Source organism: Oncorhynchus kisutch, linkage group LG1 (assembly GCF_002021735.2).
Source record: "Oncorhynchus kisutch isolate 150728-3 linkage group LG1, Okis_V2, whole genome shotgun sequence".
Lineage (NCBI taxonomy): Eukaryota > Metazoa > Chordata > Actinopteri > Salmoniformes > Salmonidae > Oncorhynchus > Oncorhynchus kisutch.
Window position 1 is genome coordinate 1203562 of NC_034174.2, and position 18142 is coordinate 1221703.

An 18142-nucleotide genomic window follows, 5' to 3' on the forward strand; every position below is an offset into this window, starting at 1 on the left:
CTCTACTACCTCTACTAGCCCCACTATCAGCCCTACTACCTCTACTAACCCCACTATCATCTCTACTACCTCTACTAGTCCCACTATCAGCCCTACTACCTCTACTAGCCCCACTATCAGACCTACTACCTCTACCAGCCCCACTATCAGGCTTACTACATCTACTAGTCCCACTTTCAGCCCTACTACCTCTACTAACCCCACTATCATCTCTACTACCTCTACTAAACCCTACTATCAGCCCTACTACCTCTACTAGCCCAACTATGAGACCTACTACCTCTACTAGCCCCACTATCAGACCTACTACCAGACCTACCGTCAGCCCAACTGTCAGCCCTACTGTCAGCCCGACTACAACTCTCAGCCCTACTACCTCTAGTAGCCCCACTATCAACACTAACATCCCTACTACCGGACCTACTATCAGCCCAACGACCTCTACTAGTCCCGCTATCAGCCCTACTACCAGACCTACTGTCAGCCCAACTGTCAGCCCTACTGTCAGCCTGATACCAAACCTACTTAGAGGGAAAAACACTTTAAACAATTACATACAAGCTAAAATGAACTACATAACTCTTCATTGCTCTACTGAACACCACCACAGACAAATAGAATGTGTAACATATCAGGTAATTGATGGGATCTTAATGACAATATTACAGAGATCAGAGCATACCTCAGTGATGTAGTCCTTCCCATCCTTTCCACAGATGGCTTTGACTGCACAGATCTCAAGACCTCCAAAGATCTCTGAGCAGATGTCCACCCACTGCTTGTACCTGTCAGGAGAGACGGGGTTAGCCCACAGAGCTAAAGCCAACCACAGCTTGTTCCCGAGAGAGACAGGGTTAGCCCACAGAATTAAAGACAACCACAGCTTGTTCCTGAGAGAGACAGGGTTAGCCCACAGAGCTAAAGACAACCACAGCTTGTTCCCGAGAGAGACAGGGTTAGCCCACAGAGTTAAAGACTACCACAGCTTGTTCCTGAGAGAGACAGCGTTAGCCCACAGAGCTAAAGTCAACCACAGCTTGTTCCTGAGAGAGACAGGGTTAGCCCACAGAGCTAACACGAGGGGGAGCTAACACGAGTCTTCAGGTCTCAGACAAGGTTACATATCACAAGCACATAGTTCACCGAACCACCTCAGTTACAGCATGTGGACTACAGGCCCTCCAGTGAGCCTACAACTCTAAGATGAGCTACAGTGACTGATGAGACCCATTAGACTCAACCACACTGAGGCGACTCGAATAACAAGAAGCCATATCATTATTCAAGTCTGCTGGCTTCAGACAAAGAGGAGGTTGGCTTCTTGGGGAGGAGGCAGGCAGAGTAGAGCAGCTTGGCCAACGTCTGCTTGCGTGATCTACTCAGAACCACTCTGGACAGAACACGCTCCACAACATCCAGGATTTGAGGGAAGTGCAAATCTCTCTGTATTGGGAATCTTTAAAAGGAGTAGAGTGGTGTTGCTAGCATTGTCTATAATTGACTTGTTCAGTGAAGAGTAGAGTTGATAAAACCGTAACCCCTACATATACCTATAACCCTAACCCCTACCATTAACTCTAGCCTCTCCCTATAACCCCAACCCCTCCCTATAACCATAAAACCTCACTATAACCCTGACCCCTACATATAACCCTAACCCCTACATATAACCCTAATCCCTCCCAATAACCATAACCCCTCACTATAACCCTGACCCCTACATATAACCCTAACCCCTACATATAACCCTAATCCTAATCCTACCATATTCAATCAATCCCTATCCCAGTCTGTTGTTCCCACATGCTTCAAGAGGGCCACCATTGTTCCTGTTCCCAAGAAAGCTAAGGTAACTGAGCTAAACGAGAATGCTGTTCATCGACTACAGCTCGGCATTTAACACCATAGTGCCCTCCAAGCTCGTCATCAAGCTCGAGACCCTGGGTCTCGACCCCGCCCTGTGCAACTGGGTACTGGACTTCCTGACGGGCCGCCCCCAGGTGGTGAGGGTAGGCAACAACATCTCCACCCCGCTGATCCTCAACACTGGGGCCCCACAAGGGTGCGTTCTGAGCCCTCTCCTGTACTCCCTGTTCACCCACGACTGCGTGGCCACTCACGCCTCCAACTCAATCATCAAGTTTGCGGATGACACAACAGTGGTAGGCTTGATTACCAACAACGACGAGACGGCCTACAGGGAGGAGGTGAGGGCCCTCGGAGTGTGGTGTCAGGAAAATAACCTCACACTCAACGTCAACAAAACTAAGGAGATGATTGTGGACTTCAGGAAACAGCAGAGGGAACACCCCCCTATCCACATTGATGGAACAGTAGTGGAGAGGGTAGTAAGTTTTAAGTTCCTCGGTGTACACATCACAGACAAACTGAATTGGTCCACCCACACAGAAAAGCATCGTGAAGAAGGCGCAGCAGCGCCTCTTCAACCTCAGGAGGCTGAAGAAATTTGTCTTGTCACCAAAAGCACTCACAAACTTCTACAGATGCACAATCGACTGCTCCGCCCACAACCGTAAGGCTCTCCAGAGGGTAGTGAGGTCTGCACAACGCATCACCGGGGGCAAACTACCTGCCCTCCAGGACACCTACACCACCCGATGTCACAGGAAGGCCATAAAGATCATCAAGGACAACAACCACCCGAGCCACTGCCTGTTCACCCCGCTATCATCCAGAAGGCGAGGTCAGTACAGGTGCATCAAAGCTGGGACCGAGAGACTGAAAAACAGCTTCTATCTCAAGGCCATCAGACTGTTAAACAGCCACCACTAACATTGAGTGGCTCTGGCCAAAACAATAACTCAACTCCAGCCACTTTAATAATGGGAATTGATGGGAAATTAAGTAAAATATATCACTAGCCACTTTAAACAATGCTACCTAATATAATGTTTACATACCCTACATTATTCATCTCATATGTATATGTATATACTGTACTCTATATCATCTACTGCATCTTTATGTAATACATGTATCACTAGCCACTTTAACTATGCCACTTTGTTTACAAAAAGTTCTGGGACACTGTAAACTCCATGGAGAATAAGAACACCTCCTCCCAGCTGCCCACTGCACTGAAGATAGGAAACACTGTCACCACTGATAAATCCACCATAATTGAGAATTTCAATAAGCATTTTTCTACGGCTGGCCATGCTTTCCACCTGGCTACTCCTACCCCGGACAACAGCACTGCACCCCCAACAGCAACTCGCCCAAGCCTTCCCCATTTCTCCTTCTCCCAAATCCATTCAGCTGATGTTCTGAAAGAGCTGCAAAATCTGGACCCCTACAAATCAGCCGGGCTAGACAATCTGGACCCTTTCTTTCTTAAATTATCTGCCGAAATTGTTGCCACCCCTATTACTAGCCTGTTCAACCTCTCTTTCGTGTCGTCTGAGATTCCCAAAGATTGGAAAGCAGCTGCGGTCATCCCCCTCTTCAAAGGGGGGGACACTCTTGACCCAAACTGCTACAGACCTATATCTATCCTACCGTGCCTTTCTAAGGTCTTCGAAAGCCAAGTCAACAAACAGATTACCGACCATTTCGAATCTCACCATACCTTCTCTGCTATGCAATCTGGTTTCAGAGCTGGTCATGGGTGCACCTCAGCCACGCTCAAGGTCCTAAACGATATCTTAACCGCCATCGATAAGAAACATTACTGTGCAGCCGTATTCATTGATCTGGCCAAGGCTTTCGACTCTGTCAATCACCATATCCTCATCGGCAGACTCGACAGCCTTGGTTTCTCAAATGATTGCCTCGCCTGGTTCACCAACTACTTCTCTGATAGAGTTCAGTGTGTCAAATCGGAGGGTCTGCTGTCCGGACCTCTGGCAGTCTCTATGGGGGTGCCACAGGGTTCAATTCTTGGACCGACTCTCTTCTCTGTATACATCAATGAGGTCGCTCTTGCTGCTGGTGAGTCCCTGATCCACCTCTACGCAGACGACACCATTCTGTATACTTCCGGCCCTTCTTTGGACACTGTGTTAACAACCCTCCAGGCAAGCTTCAATGCCATACAACTCTCCTTCCGTGGCCTCCAATTGCTCTTAAATACAAGTAAAACTAAATGCATGCTCTTCAACCGATCGCTACCTGCACCTACCCGCCTGTCCAACATCACTACTCTGGACGGCTCTGACTTAGAATACGTGGACAACTACAAATACTTAGGTGTCTGGTTAGATTGTAAACTCTCCTTCCAGACCCATATCAAACATCTCCAATCCAAAGTTAAATCTAGAATTGGCTTCCTATTTCGCAACAAAGCATCCTTCACTCATGCTGCCAAACATACCCTTGTAAAACTGACCATCCTACCAATCCTCGACTTTGGCGATGTCATTTACAAAATAGCCTCCAATACCCTACTCAACAAATTGGATGCAGTCTATCACAGTGCAATCCGTTTTATCACCAAAGCCCCATATACTACCCACCATTGCGACCTGTACGCTCTCGTTGGCTGGCCCTCGCTTCATACTCGTCGCCAAACCCACTGGCTCCATGTCATCTACAAGACCCTGCTAGGTAAAGTCCCCCCTTATCTCAGCTCGCTGGTCACCATAGCATCTCCCACCTGTAGCACACGCTCCAGCAGGTATATCTCTCTAGTCACCCCCAAAACCAATTCTTTCTTTGGCCGCCTCTCCTTCCAGTTCTCTGCTGCCAATGACTGGAACGAACTACAAAAATCTCTGAAACTGGAAACACTTATCTCCCTCACTAGCTTTAAGCACCAACTGTCAGAGCAGCTCACAGATTACTGCACCTGTACATAGCCCACCTATAATTTAGCCCAAACAACTACCTCTTTCCCAACTGTATTTAATTTTAATTAATTAATTTATTTTGCTCCTTTGCACCCCATTATTTTTTATTTCTACTTTGCTCATTCTTCCATTGCTAAACTACCATTCCAGTATTTTACTTGCTATATTGTATTTACTTTGCCATCATGGCCTTTTTTGCCTTTACCTCCCTTATCTCACCTCATTTGCTCACATTGTATATAGACTTGTTTATACTGCATTATTGACTGTATGTTTGTTTTTACTCCATGTGTAACTCTGTGTCGTTTTATCTGTCGAACTGCTTTGCTTTATCTTGGCCAGGTCGCAATTGTAAATGAGAACTTGTTCTCAACTTGCCTACCTGGTTAAATAAAGGTAAAATAAAATAAATAAAATAAACATACTCATCTCATATGTATATACTGCACTCAATACCATCTACTGTATCTTGCCTATGCCGCTCTGTACCATCACTCACTCATATATCTTTAAGTACATATTCTTTATCCCCTTACACTTGTGTCTATAAGGTAGTAGTTTTGGAATTGTTAGCTAGATTACTTGTTGGCTATTACTGCATTGTCGGAACTAGAAGCACAAGCATTTCGCTACACTCGCATTAACATCTGCTAACCATGTGTATGTGACAAATACAATTTGATTTGATTTGATTTAATCCCTCCCTATAACCATAACCCCTCACTATAACCCTAACCCCTACCTATAACCCTAACCCCTACCTATAACCCTAACCCCTACCATTAACTCTAGCCTCTCCCTATAACCCGAACCCCTCCCTGTAACCCTAATCCCTCCCTATAACCATAACCCCTCACTATAACCCTGACCCCTACATATAACCATAACCCCTATCTATAACCCTAATCCCTACCATTAACCCTAACCCCTCCCTATAACCATAACCCCTCCCTATAACTGTAACCCCTCCCCATAACCCTGACCCTGACCACTACCATGAATCCTAACCCCTCCCTATAACCCTAACACTACCTATAACCCTAACCCTAACCTTAACCCCTACCTATAACCATAACCCCCCCTATAACCCTAACACTACCTATAACCCTAACCCTAACCCCTACCTATAACCATAACCCCTACCTATAACCCTAACCCCCACCTATAATCATAACCCCTACCTACAACCCTAACCCCTACCTACAACCCTAACCCTAACCCTAACCCCTACCTATAACCCTTATCCCTACCTACAACCCTAAACCTAACCCCTACCATGAACCCAAACCCCTCCCTGTAACCCTAACACTACCTATAACACTAACCCCTACCTTTAACCATAACCATAACCCCTACCTATAACCATAACCCCTACCTACAACCCTAACAATACCTATAACCCTAACCCCTACCTATAACCCTAACCCTAACCCTAACCTATAACCCTTATCCCTACCTACAACCCTAATGCTAACCCCTACCATGAACCCTAACCCCTCCCTATAACCCTAACACTACCTATAACCCTAACCCCTACCTTTAACCATAACCCCTACCTATAACCATAACCCCTACCTACAACCCTAAACCTAACCGCTACCATGAACCCTAACCCTAACCCTGACCCCTACCAAAACCATAACCCCTACCTATAACCCTAACCCTAACCCCTACCTATAACCATAAACCCTACCTATAACCATAACCCCTACCTATAACCCTAACCCCTCCCTATAACCCTAACACTACCTATAACCCTAACCCCTACCTACAACCCTAACCCTAACCCCTACCTGTAACCCTAACCCTACCAAAACCATAACACCTACATATAACCCTAACCCCTACCTATAACCATAACCCCTCCCTATAACCATAACCCCTCCCTATAACCCTAACCCCTACCTATTACCCTAACCCCTCCCTATAACTCTAACCCCTCCCTATAACCCTAACACCTCCCTATAACCCTAACCCCTCCCCATAACCATAACCCCTCCCTATAACCCTAACCCCTCCCTATAACCCTAACCCCTACCTATAACCCTAACCCTAACCCCTTCCTATAACCCTAACCCCTCCCTATACCTCTAGCCCCTCCCTATAACCAACTGTAACCCAGACCAATAACCCTAACCCCTACCTATAACCATAAACCCTACCTATAACCATAACCCCTACCTATAACCCTAACCCCTCCCTATAACCCTAACACTACCTATAACCCTAACCCCTACCTACAACCCTAACCCTAACCCCTACCTGTAACCCTAACCCTACCAAAACCATAACACCTACATATAACCCTAACCCCTACCTATAACCATAACCCCTCCCTATAACCATAACCCCTCCCTATAACCCTAACCCCTACCTATTACCCTAACCCCTCCCTATAACTCTAACCCCTCCCTATAACCCTAACACCTCCCTATAACCCTAACCCCTCCCCATAACCATAACCCCTCCCTATAACCCTAACCCCTCCCTATAACCCTAACCCCTACCTATAACCCTAACCCTAACCCCTTCCTATAACCCTAACCCCTCCCTATACCTCTAGCCCCTCCCTATAACCAACTGTAACCCAGACCAATAACCCTAACCCCTACCTATAACTCTATCCCCTACCTATATCCCTAACCCCTACATATAACCCTAACTCATCAATATAAACCTAAACCTAACCCTTACCTATAACCCTAAACCCTATCATTAACCTAACCACTACCTATAACCCCTACATATAACCCTAACCCTTACCTACAACCCTAGCCCTAATCCCTACCTATAACCCTTAACCCTACATACATATAAACCAAACCCCTACCTATAACCCCTACATATAACCCTAACCTATTACCCTAACCTTTCCCTATAACCCTAAAACATACCTATAAACCTAAACCTAACCCTTACCTATAACCCTAACCCCTACCATTAAGCCTAACTCCTGCATATAATACTAACTCCTCTCTATAACCCTAACTCATGAATATAAACCTAAACCTAAACCTAACCACTACCATTAACCCTCTACAATGTAGAAAATAGTACAAATAATGAGAAGGTGAATGAGTAGTTGTTAAACCTAACCCCTACCTATAACCCTAACCCCTACCTTGCTTGTAATATTAGTCAGACCGATGCGACTCACTTGTCTGTCATGGCCACCTGTTCCAGCATGGCTGATCCTGTGTTGCTCTTCCAGTTCCCAGAGATGGATGTCCGCCTGGGGGAGAAAAATTAACAGACATGGTGAACACACACACACACCTACACCTATTCAGGACCTCGATACCAGTCCATGTGGGGTCATGTGGGGTCAAACAACATCAGGAGGGCTAGCTCGGAACTTCTGAAAATTGATTTTAAAGAACTGATTCTAGCGCTGAAAGATTCCAAAAAGCGGCCAATAATTTCAGGTCCAGTACCATCGTTGGGCCGTGGGTGTGAAAGATCTGTTGGAAACACTTTAATAGATAACTTTGACACCTTCTGGAAGCAGAAGATACTCTACAGGAATGACGGAGTCAATCCAAATCATCTTGGCTCCTGGACTCTGTCCCCGCATTTCAAGGCTGCGTTGAGACAATTACTTACCAATGACCCAAAACCAACTCAGTTAATCCCTACCATTGTGTTGCTGAGTTGTCATAATGCTGCATCAAATGTACATTATCCTTGGGCATTGGCTGACACATTGTAAGTAACTTAATGCATGTCCCTTTAACTGCCTTGAATACCTCTGTTGAGCCTACAGCTATTGTATGCAGTTATCATGTGCCTATGAACCAGAGTTATACTGTTAGCACTAAGGCGGTGTGCCCTGGTAGGAAGTCCAATGTGTGCATTTCACCCTGCACTATCATCTCCAATATAAATAACATGAGCAAGTCTACTTCTGATAAGCTTCCCATTAAAGCATTAAAAACAATCAAGCATCCCAGAAAAGTGCTACAAATAGCCCTTATTAAAACATGTATTTTAAAACCTGTTATGGCAAGGCGATCCCCGAGGGGAACTCATTCAGCTGAAAAGGTGGCGCAGGGAATTCAAAAATATTCTTTAGAAATATTTAACTTTCACACATTAACAAGTCCAATACAGCAAATGAAAGATAAACATCTTGTTCATCTACCCATCATGTCTGATTTTTTAAATGTTTTACAGCGAAAACACAACATATATTTATGTTAGACCACCACCAAATCAAAGGAAAAATGCAGCCACTTTTTCCAGCCAAAGATAGAGTCACAAAAGCAGGATTAGAGATAAAATGAATCACTAACCTTTTGAAAATCTTCATCAGATGACTCTCATATGACATGTTACACAATACATTTATGTTTTGTTCGATAATATGCATATTTATATCCACAAATATCGGTTTACATTGACGCCATGTTCAGAAATGCCTCCAAAATATCCGGAGGAATTATAGAAAGCTACGCCAGAACAGAAATACTCATCATAAACTTTGACTAAAGATACATGTTCTACATATAATTAAAGATACACTGGTTCTTAACGCAACCGCCTGTGTCAGATTTTTAAAAAACGTTACGAAAAAAGCCTACCATGCAATAATCTGAGACATCGCTCAGACGTAAAAGTATTTCTCCGCCATGTTGGAGTCAACAGAAATACTAAATTACATCATAAATATTCCCTTACCTTTGATGATCTTTCATCAGAATGCAGTGCAAGGAGTCATAGTTCCACAATAAATAATTGTTTTGTTCCATAATGTCCAATACTAGTGTCCAATTAGCTGCATTTGCTAGCACTTTCAGCTTACGTGCCCAAAAGCTGATGCTGGTCCAGGACAACTCGCACGAAAACTTCAAAAATATATATTCCAGGTCGAATAAAGTAGAGAATCAATCTTCAGGATGTTATTTCCATATATATCCAATAATGTTCCAACCGGATCATACGTTTTCATCTGCAGCCAAATGGAACGACAGTGGCACCCACAGAGAAATGCGCCACAGGGAAATTGCATTCTGCCAAGACTGAGACTATTTCCCCTCCCATTCGGTGAAAGTTCACACCAGAAGCTCCATTCCACGTTCTACTGAATGAAGACATCTAGTGGAAGGCGTAGGAGGTGCTACCAGATCCAGGGGCGATGACGTCAAATTTGACCCACATTCAGAATTTCACTTCTTGTTTGGAAGATTGCCTGCCCTATGAGTTCTGTTATACTCACAGACATAATTCAAACAGTTTTAGAAACTTCAGAGTGTTTTCTATCCAATAGTAATAATAATATGCATATATTAGCAATCTAGGACAGAGTAGGATGCAGTTCACTATGGGCACGCAATTCATCCAAAGTGAAAATACTGCCCCCTATCCTCAACAAGTTTTAAGAAACAGGTTTATGAAGTCAATAACTTGCTTGTAACAGATGACATTCATATTCTGACTATCTCTGAAACGGACTTAGATAACACCTTTGATGATACAGTGGTAGAAATACATGGTTATAACATCTACCGAAAAGACAGAAATGCCAATGGGGGTCTATTGCGGTCTATATTCATAACCAGATTCTGTCACACCCTGATCTGTTTCACCTGTCTTTGTGATTGTCTCCACCCCCTCCAGGTGACGCCCATCTTCCCCATTATCCCCTGTGTATTTATACCCGTGTTCTCTGTTTGTCAAGTCAACCAGCATTTTTTTTGTCTCAGCTCCTGCTTTTCCCCAGTCTCTCTTTTTCTCAACCTCTTGGTTTCGACCCTTGCCTGTCCTGGCTCTGAGCCCTCCTGCCTGCCCACTCTGCCTGCCCCTGACCCTGAGCCTTCCTGCTGCCCTGTACCTTTGCCCCACCTCTGGATTACCAACCTCTGCCTGACCTGACCCTGAGCCTGCCTGCCGTCCTGTATCTTTGTCCCTGTTGCTGTAATAAACATTGTTACTTCGACATAATCTGGGTCTTACCTTCAAACCGGCCATGACTGACCCAGCAGACCCGGGCCAGCTGTGCGACGCCATCTCCTCCCGAGGAACTTCTTCGTGGCCTTATGGTGTGGTCAAAATATTGGCTGAATGCCATGACCAGCCCCTCAGTAACCCAGCTGCTAGCAGCGTCATCTCATCGGTCACTCCACCTTCTCGGGAGCCCCTCTCACCCCCCCGGGAATGCTTCAATGGAGAGCCGAGCACCTTTCGGGTATTTCTAGCTCGGTGTGCCATCATTTTTGAGCTTCAGCCCTCCTCCTTCACCTCAGATCACTCCAAGATAGCCTATCTCATCACGCTGATGTCCGGGAGGGCTCTCACCTGGGCTACTGCTGTATAGGAAAAACAGCCGGCCATATGCAGTAGTCTGGAGGGTTCGTGGGAGAGGTGAAGACCTCTCTGTCTTCACCTCTCTGACCTCTTTGTTTTGCCCCATTTTCCGGAAGAGAAGTTGCCTGGAAGCTAATCCAGCTTCGGCAGGACTCCTGTAGTGTGGCTGACTATGCGGTGGAATTACGCACGTTGGCAGCGGAGAGTGCATGGAACCAGGAAGCACTGTTCGGTATGTTCCTGCCCAATTGATGGGCGACTACGGGAATGACGAAGGGAGAGGAAATTCGACTTCACTCGCAAGCCCAGGGATTCAACCTTGCCTCTGAGTCATCCCGGAGGTTCCCGATGATCCCGTTGCCCGAGAGAACCAGAGGCTTCCCGACCTTCCCTGAGAGTCGCCGAAGACAGCTGAGTCACCGCTTCCCGAGCCCATGCAACTAGATAGAGCTGGGCTAAAACCAGCGGAATGGCAATACAGGATCAACACAACACTCTTGTCCTTTAAAAAGATCAGGCTCTCTGGTAGGAGTGAGTACTCTGGTGGGCCATAGGGAGAACTTTCCTGCTTCCCTTGCTCACACCCCTGTTCATGCCATTCTGCTGTGGGGAAACCAGCCTAAATCTCTCCGGGGCCGGGGGCCGATGACTCTGGGGTCAATGAGAGTTCTTTTGGATGCTACCCTGGCTCCTGAGCTGAACGTGCTCACTCAGCCCCTCTCCACTCCCATGGATGCTCTCTATAGGCCGTGTCACTCATTTTACCACTCCCATCAACCTACGGGTGTCAGGGAATCACAGCGAGACTATTCAATTCCTGCTCATCAAGTCTCCTCCGATTCCCAAGGATTGGGATTCTCTTGGCTCCAGTGACACAATCCCCTCATTAACTGGTCTACTGGTGCAACCTGCCACGGGATGTCTTTCAGGGGGCTTGGAAGGTGCCCCAGAGCGCACCGCAATTCCCGCGGAGTACCAGGACCTTCGGGAGGTGTTCAACAAGACCTGGGCCACTTCGCTTCCGCCGCACCGACCATATGACTGCAGGATTAACCTTCTCCCTAGCACCACTCCATCTCGGTGACGACTGTACTCACTGTCGGGACAAGAGACCGAGGTAATGGACACCTAGCTGCAGGATTTATACATCCCTCGTCCTCTCCAGTGCAGGGTTCTTCTTTGTGGAGAAGAAGGACAAGACCCTACACACGTGCAATGACTACTAGGACTCAATGACATAACGGTGAAGAATTGTTATGCGCTACCACTCATCTCCTTGCCCTTCGAGCCACTCCAGGGGGAGCACCTGTCATCAACATTGATGACATCCTCGTCTTCTCCCGCTCCCCCCAAGAACATGTGCTCCACGTCCAACAGGTTCTTCAATGCCTCCTGGAAAACTAGCTGTTTGTTAAGCCAGAGAAGAGCAAGTTCCATCGCTCCACCATCCCTTTTCTGGGGTACATCATCTCCGCTGGAAGTGTCCAGATGGATCCCGGGAAGGTGAGAGCGGTGGGGGATTGGCTCCAGCCTTCATAAAGGGTGCAGCTGCAATGTTTCCTGGGGTTCACCAACTTCTATCTCCTCTTCACCCTGGGTTACTGCACCCTTGCTTCCCCCCTGTCAGCACTCACCTCTCCCAAGGTTGCATTCATGTGGTCCCATGCTGCTGACTGGGCTTCCCAGGACCTCAAACATTGCTTCACAACTGTTCCCATCCTGGTTCATCCTGACTCTTCCTATCAGTTTGTGGTGGAGGCCTATGCATCTAATGTAGGAGTGGGGGAAGTCCTGTCCCAGAGTTCTGCCCCGGACCTGAAGCTACATCCCTGCGCCTTCTTCTCCCTTCGTCTCAAAGCCACGGAGAAAAACTACGATGTGGGAAATTGTGAGCTCCTCGCAGTGAAGATGGCGTTGGAGGAACGGAGGCACTGGCTGGAAGGTGCGGAACACCTTTTTCCGCACTGCCAAATGCCTCAACTCCAGGCACCCCCTTTTGACCTCCTCCTTTTCTAACTAGCAAGCCATTTCACATCGGTTACACAAGTATAGTAGCTGATCGTGGACTACAGGAAAAGGAGGGCCGAACATGCCCCCATTCACATCGACGGGGCTGTATTGGAGCAGGTCGAGAGTTTGAAGTTCCTTGGTGTCCACACCACCAACAAACTGTCATGGTCAAAACACACCAAGATAGTCGTGAAGAGGGCACAACAACACCTTTCCCCATCAGGAGACTGAAAAGATTTGGCATGGGTCCCCAGACCCTCAAACATTTCTATAGCTGCACCATCGAGAGCATCCTACCCAGTTGCATCATCGCCTGGTATGGCAACTGCCCGGCATCTGACCGTAAGGTGCTACAGAGGGTAGTACGTACGGCCCAGTAAAACCAACAACGGAGAGACAGCCTATAGGGAGGTGGTCAGAGACCTGGCCGTGTGGTGCCAGGACAACAACCTCTCCCTCAACGTGATCAAGACAAAGGAGATGATTGTGGACAACAGGAAAAGGAGGACCGAGTATGCCCCCATTCTCATCGACGGGGTTGCAGTGAAGCAGGTTGAGAGCTTCAAGTTCCTTGGTGTCCACATCACCAGCAAACTATAATGGTTCAAACACACTAAGACAGTTGTGAAGAGGGCACGACAAAGCTGATTCCCCTCAGGAGTCTAAAAAGATTTCGCATGGGTCCTCAGATCCTCAAAAGGTTCTACAATTGCACCGTCGAGAGCATTCTGACTGGTTGCATCCCTGCCTGGTATGGCTCGGCCTCTGACCGCAAGGCCAAGCTTCCTGCCATCTAGGACCTACATAACAGGCGGTGTCAGAGGAAGGCCCTAGCCACCCTAGTCATAGACTGTTCTCTTTGCTACAGCATGGCAAGCGGTTCCGGAGCGCCAAGTCTAGGACAAACAGGCTTCTTAACAGCTTCTACCCCCAAGCAATAAGACTCCTGAACAGCTAATCAAAAGGATACCCAGAACCCTCTTTTACACTGCTGCTACTCTCTGTTTATTATCTATACATAGTCACTTTAACTGTACCCACATGTACATATTACCTCAATTACCTCTACTAATCGGTGCCCACGCACATTGACTCTGTATCACTACCCCCTGTATATAGCCTCGTTATTGTTATTTTACTGCTACTGTTAAATGATTTGTTACTAATATTTTGTTGGTTATGCATTTCACTATAAGGTTTACACCTGTTGTATTCGGCGCATGTGACAAATACAATTTGATTTGTTCACTGGAGCCAAGCTACTTGGAAGAGGGAGAGTCTTGGTGGTTCCAAACTTCTTCCATTTAAAAATGGAGGTTCTTGGGGACCTTCAATGCTGCAAAAAAATTGGTACAATTCCCAAGATCTGTGCCTTGACACAATCCTGTCTCAGAGCTCTACGGACAATTCCTTCAACCTCATGGCTTGGTTTTTGTGCTGACATGCACTGTCAACTGTGGGACCGTATATAGACAGGCGTGTGCCTTTCCAAATCATGTCCAATCAATAGAATTTACCACAGGTGGACAATCAATTTGTAGAAACATTTTGTGTTCCAGCCTGAATTTAAAATGGATTAAATTGAGATACACAATACCCCATAATGTCACTTTATTCCTCGTTATATGTGCATATCTACCTCAATTACCTCGTACCTCTGCACATCACTCGGTACTGGTACCCCATGTATATAGCCAAGCAGTGGTGGAAAAAGTAACCAATTGTCATACTTGAGTAAAAGTAAAGATACCTTAATATAAAATGACTCAAGTAAAAGTGAAAGTCGCCCAGTACAATCCTACTTGAGTAAAAATCTAAAAGTATTTGTCACGACTTCCGCCGAAGTTGGCTCCCCTGCCTGTTCGGGCGGTGCTCGGCGGTCGTCGTCACCGTCCTACTAGCCGCTACGATCCCTTTTTCGTTTGTCTGTTGGTTTTGTCTTATTAGTTTCACCTGTGTGTATTTTAGTTTAGTTAGCGTCCTTATATATAGTAGGTTGTCCCGCCCTTGTTTTGTGCGAGATTGTTTTTTGTTACTCTGTCGTATGGTGGTTTTCATATGTGTATTCTCCGGACTATTTGGTCCTGTGTTTGGGCTGGTCTATTGTATGCGCCCTGTATGTTGGCGTGACCGTTTTGTTCGCCGGAGAATACATTTAAGATATACTGAACCCTGCTCTCTGCGCCTGATTCCAACCCACCACTCCTAGTATCCCATGACAGTATTTGGTTTTAAATATACTTAAGTATCAAAAGTAAATGTAATTGCTAAAATATACATACGTTTCAAAAGTAGAAGTAAAGGTAATTTAAATTTCCTTATACAGTATTAAGCAAACCATAGAGCGCCATTTTCTTGTTTTTTAAATTTACGGATTGCCAGGGGCACGTTCCAACTCAATCAGACATCATTTACAAATGAAGCATGTGTTTAGTGAGCTGCCAGATCAGAGGCAAGGGATTACCAGGGATATTCTCTTGATAAGTGTGTGAATTTGACCATTTTCCTGTCCTGCTAGACATTCCTGTCGGGCTGTATCACCGCCTGGTATGGCAACTGCTCCGCCCACAACCGTAAGGCTCTCCAGAGGGTAGTGAGGTCTGCACAACGCATCACCGGGGGCAAACTACCTGCCCTGCAGGACACCTACACCACCCGATGTCACAGGAAGGCCATAAAGATCATCAAGGACAGCAACCACCCGAGCCACTGCCTGTTCACCCCGCTATCATCCAGAAGGCGAGGTCAGTACAGGTGCATCAAAGCTGGGACCGAGAGACTGAAAAACAGCTTCTATCTCAAGGCCATCAGACTATTAAACAGCCACCACTAACATTGAGTGGCTGCTGCCAACACACTGACTCAACTCCAGCCACTTTAATAATGGGGATTGATGGGAATTGATGTAAAATATATCACTAGCCACTTTAAACAATGCTACCTAATATAATGTTTACATACCCTACATTATTCATCTCATACGTACACGTATATACTGTACTCTATATCATCTACTGCATCCTTATGTAATACATGTATCACTAGCCACTTTAACTATGCCACTTTGTTTACATACTCATCTCATATGTATATACTGCACTCAATACCATCTACTGTATCTTGCCTATGCTGCTCTGTACCATCACTCATTCATATATCTTTATGTACATATTCTTTATCCCCTTACACTTGTGTCTATAAGGTAGTAGTTTTGGAATTGTTAGCTAGATTACTTGTTGGTTATTACTGCATTGTCGGAACTAGAAGCACAAGCATTTCGCTACACTCGCACTAACATCTGCTAACCATGTGTATGTGACAAATAAAATGTCATTTGATTTGATATAATGAGTACTTTTTGGTGTCAGGGAAAATGTATGGAGTAAAATGTACATCATTTTTACAGTACAGATACACCAAAAACTACTTAAGTAGTTCTTAAGTACAAGTATTTTTCCTTAAGTACTTTATACCACTGTAGCCAAGTTATCGTTGCTCATTGTGAGTCTATAATTACTTTTAAAATACTTATAACATATTTTACTTTTCTATTATTTCTCTTAATTTTCTCTCCGCATTGTTGGGAAAGACCCGTAAGTAAGCATTTCACTGTTACACCTGTTGTTTACTCTCTCTCCACATTGTTGGGAAGGGCCCCTCAGGAAGCATTTGACTGTTACACCTGTTGTTTACTCTCTCTCCGCATTGTTGGGAAAGGCCCGTAAGTAAGCATTTCACTGTTACACTTGTTGTTTACTCTCTCTCCGCATTGTTGGGAAGGGCCCCTCAGGAAGCATTTCACTGTTACACCTGTTGTTTACTCTCTCTCCGCATTGTTGGGAAGGGCCTCTCAGGAAGCATTTCACTGTTACACCTGTTGTTTACTCTCTCTCCGCATTGTTGGGAAGGGCCCCTCAGGAAGCATTTCACTGTTATACCTGTTGTTTACTATCTCTCCGCATTGTTGGGAAGGGCCCCTCAGGAAGCATTTCACTGTTACACCTGTTGTTTACTCTCTCTCCGCATTGTTGGGAAGGGCCCCTCAGGAAGCATTTCACTGTTACACCTGTTGTTTACTCTCTCTCCGCATTGTTGGGAAGGGCCCCTCAGGAAGCATTTCACTGTTACACCTGTTGTTTACACTCTCTCCGCATTGTTGGGAAGGGCCCCTCAGGAAGCATTTCACTGTTACACCTGTTGTTTACTCTCTCTCTGCATTGTTGGGAAGGGCCTTTAAGTAAGCATTTCACTGTTAGCCTACACTAGAGGTCAACCGATTAATCAGCATTGAAAAATCTGCTTTGAAAAATCATAATCGGTAGACCTCTAGTCTACACCTGTTGTTTACGACGCATTTGACAAATAAAATGCCATACACACACCTACATACAAGGAAAGGTACTTACATGTAAGCCTTATAATCGCTGCCAATCCGCTGGACCCTGATGTTGTACTTGGCATCTATGAAGGGTTCTGTGGTGGTGTAAGTCTGAGTGATGGCTACCACACTGGCTATGTCCTGGAAGTCACTCAGATTATCCACCTTTACCTGGATACACAGACAGCATAACACAACACATTACATCTAACCCTCACACAACTAACCCTAACAATAACACACACTCAGGTTATCCACCCAGACAGCATAACACAACATCATCATTACAGGCTGCAGATATAGCTGAATACACAGTAGATTACAGATATAACTGAATACACAGTAGATTACAGATATAGCTGAATACACAGTAGATTACAGATATAACTGAATACGCAGTAGATTACAGATATAACTGAATACACAGTAGATTACAGATATAGCTGAATGCACGGTAGATTACAGATATAACTGAATACACAGTAGATTACAGATATAGCTGAATACACAGTAGATTACAGATATAACTGAATACACAGTAGATTACAGATATAACTGAATACACAGTAGATTACAGATATAGCTGAATACACGGTAGATTACAGATATAACTGAATACACAGTAGATTACAGATATAACTGA

General features: G+C 45.5%; 1 protein-coding gene across 2 annotated transcripts in view; it reads right to left on the reverse strand.

Moving 5' to 3' along the window:
- Positions 1-18142, reverse strand: part of LOC109881698 (synapsin-2) — a 194520-nt gene that overhangs the window by 33804 nt on the left and 142574 nt on the right. For both annotated transcript variants that reach the window (XM_031825523.1, XM_031825139.1), the window contains exons 7-9: positions 17528-17670; positions 7966-8040; positions 683-785 (exon numbers count right to left, since the gene is read on the reverse strand). In XM_031825523.1, the coding sequence (XP_031681383.1) occupies positions 683-785; positions 7966-8040; positions 17528-17670 (321 nt within the window). The remainder of the gene's footprint in view (positions 1-682; positions 786-7965; positions 8041-17527; positions 17671-18142) is intronic.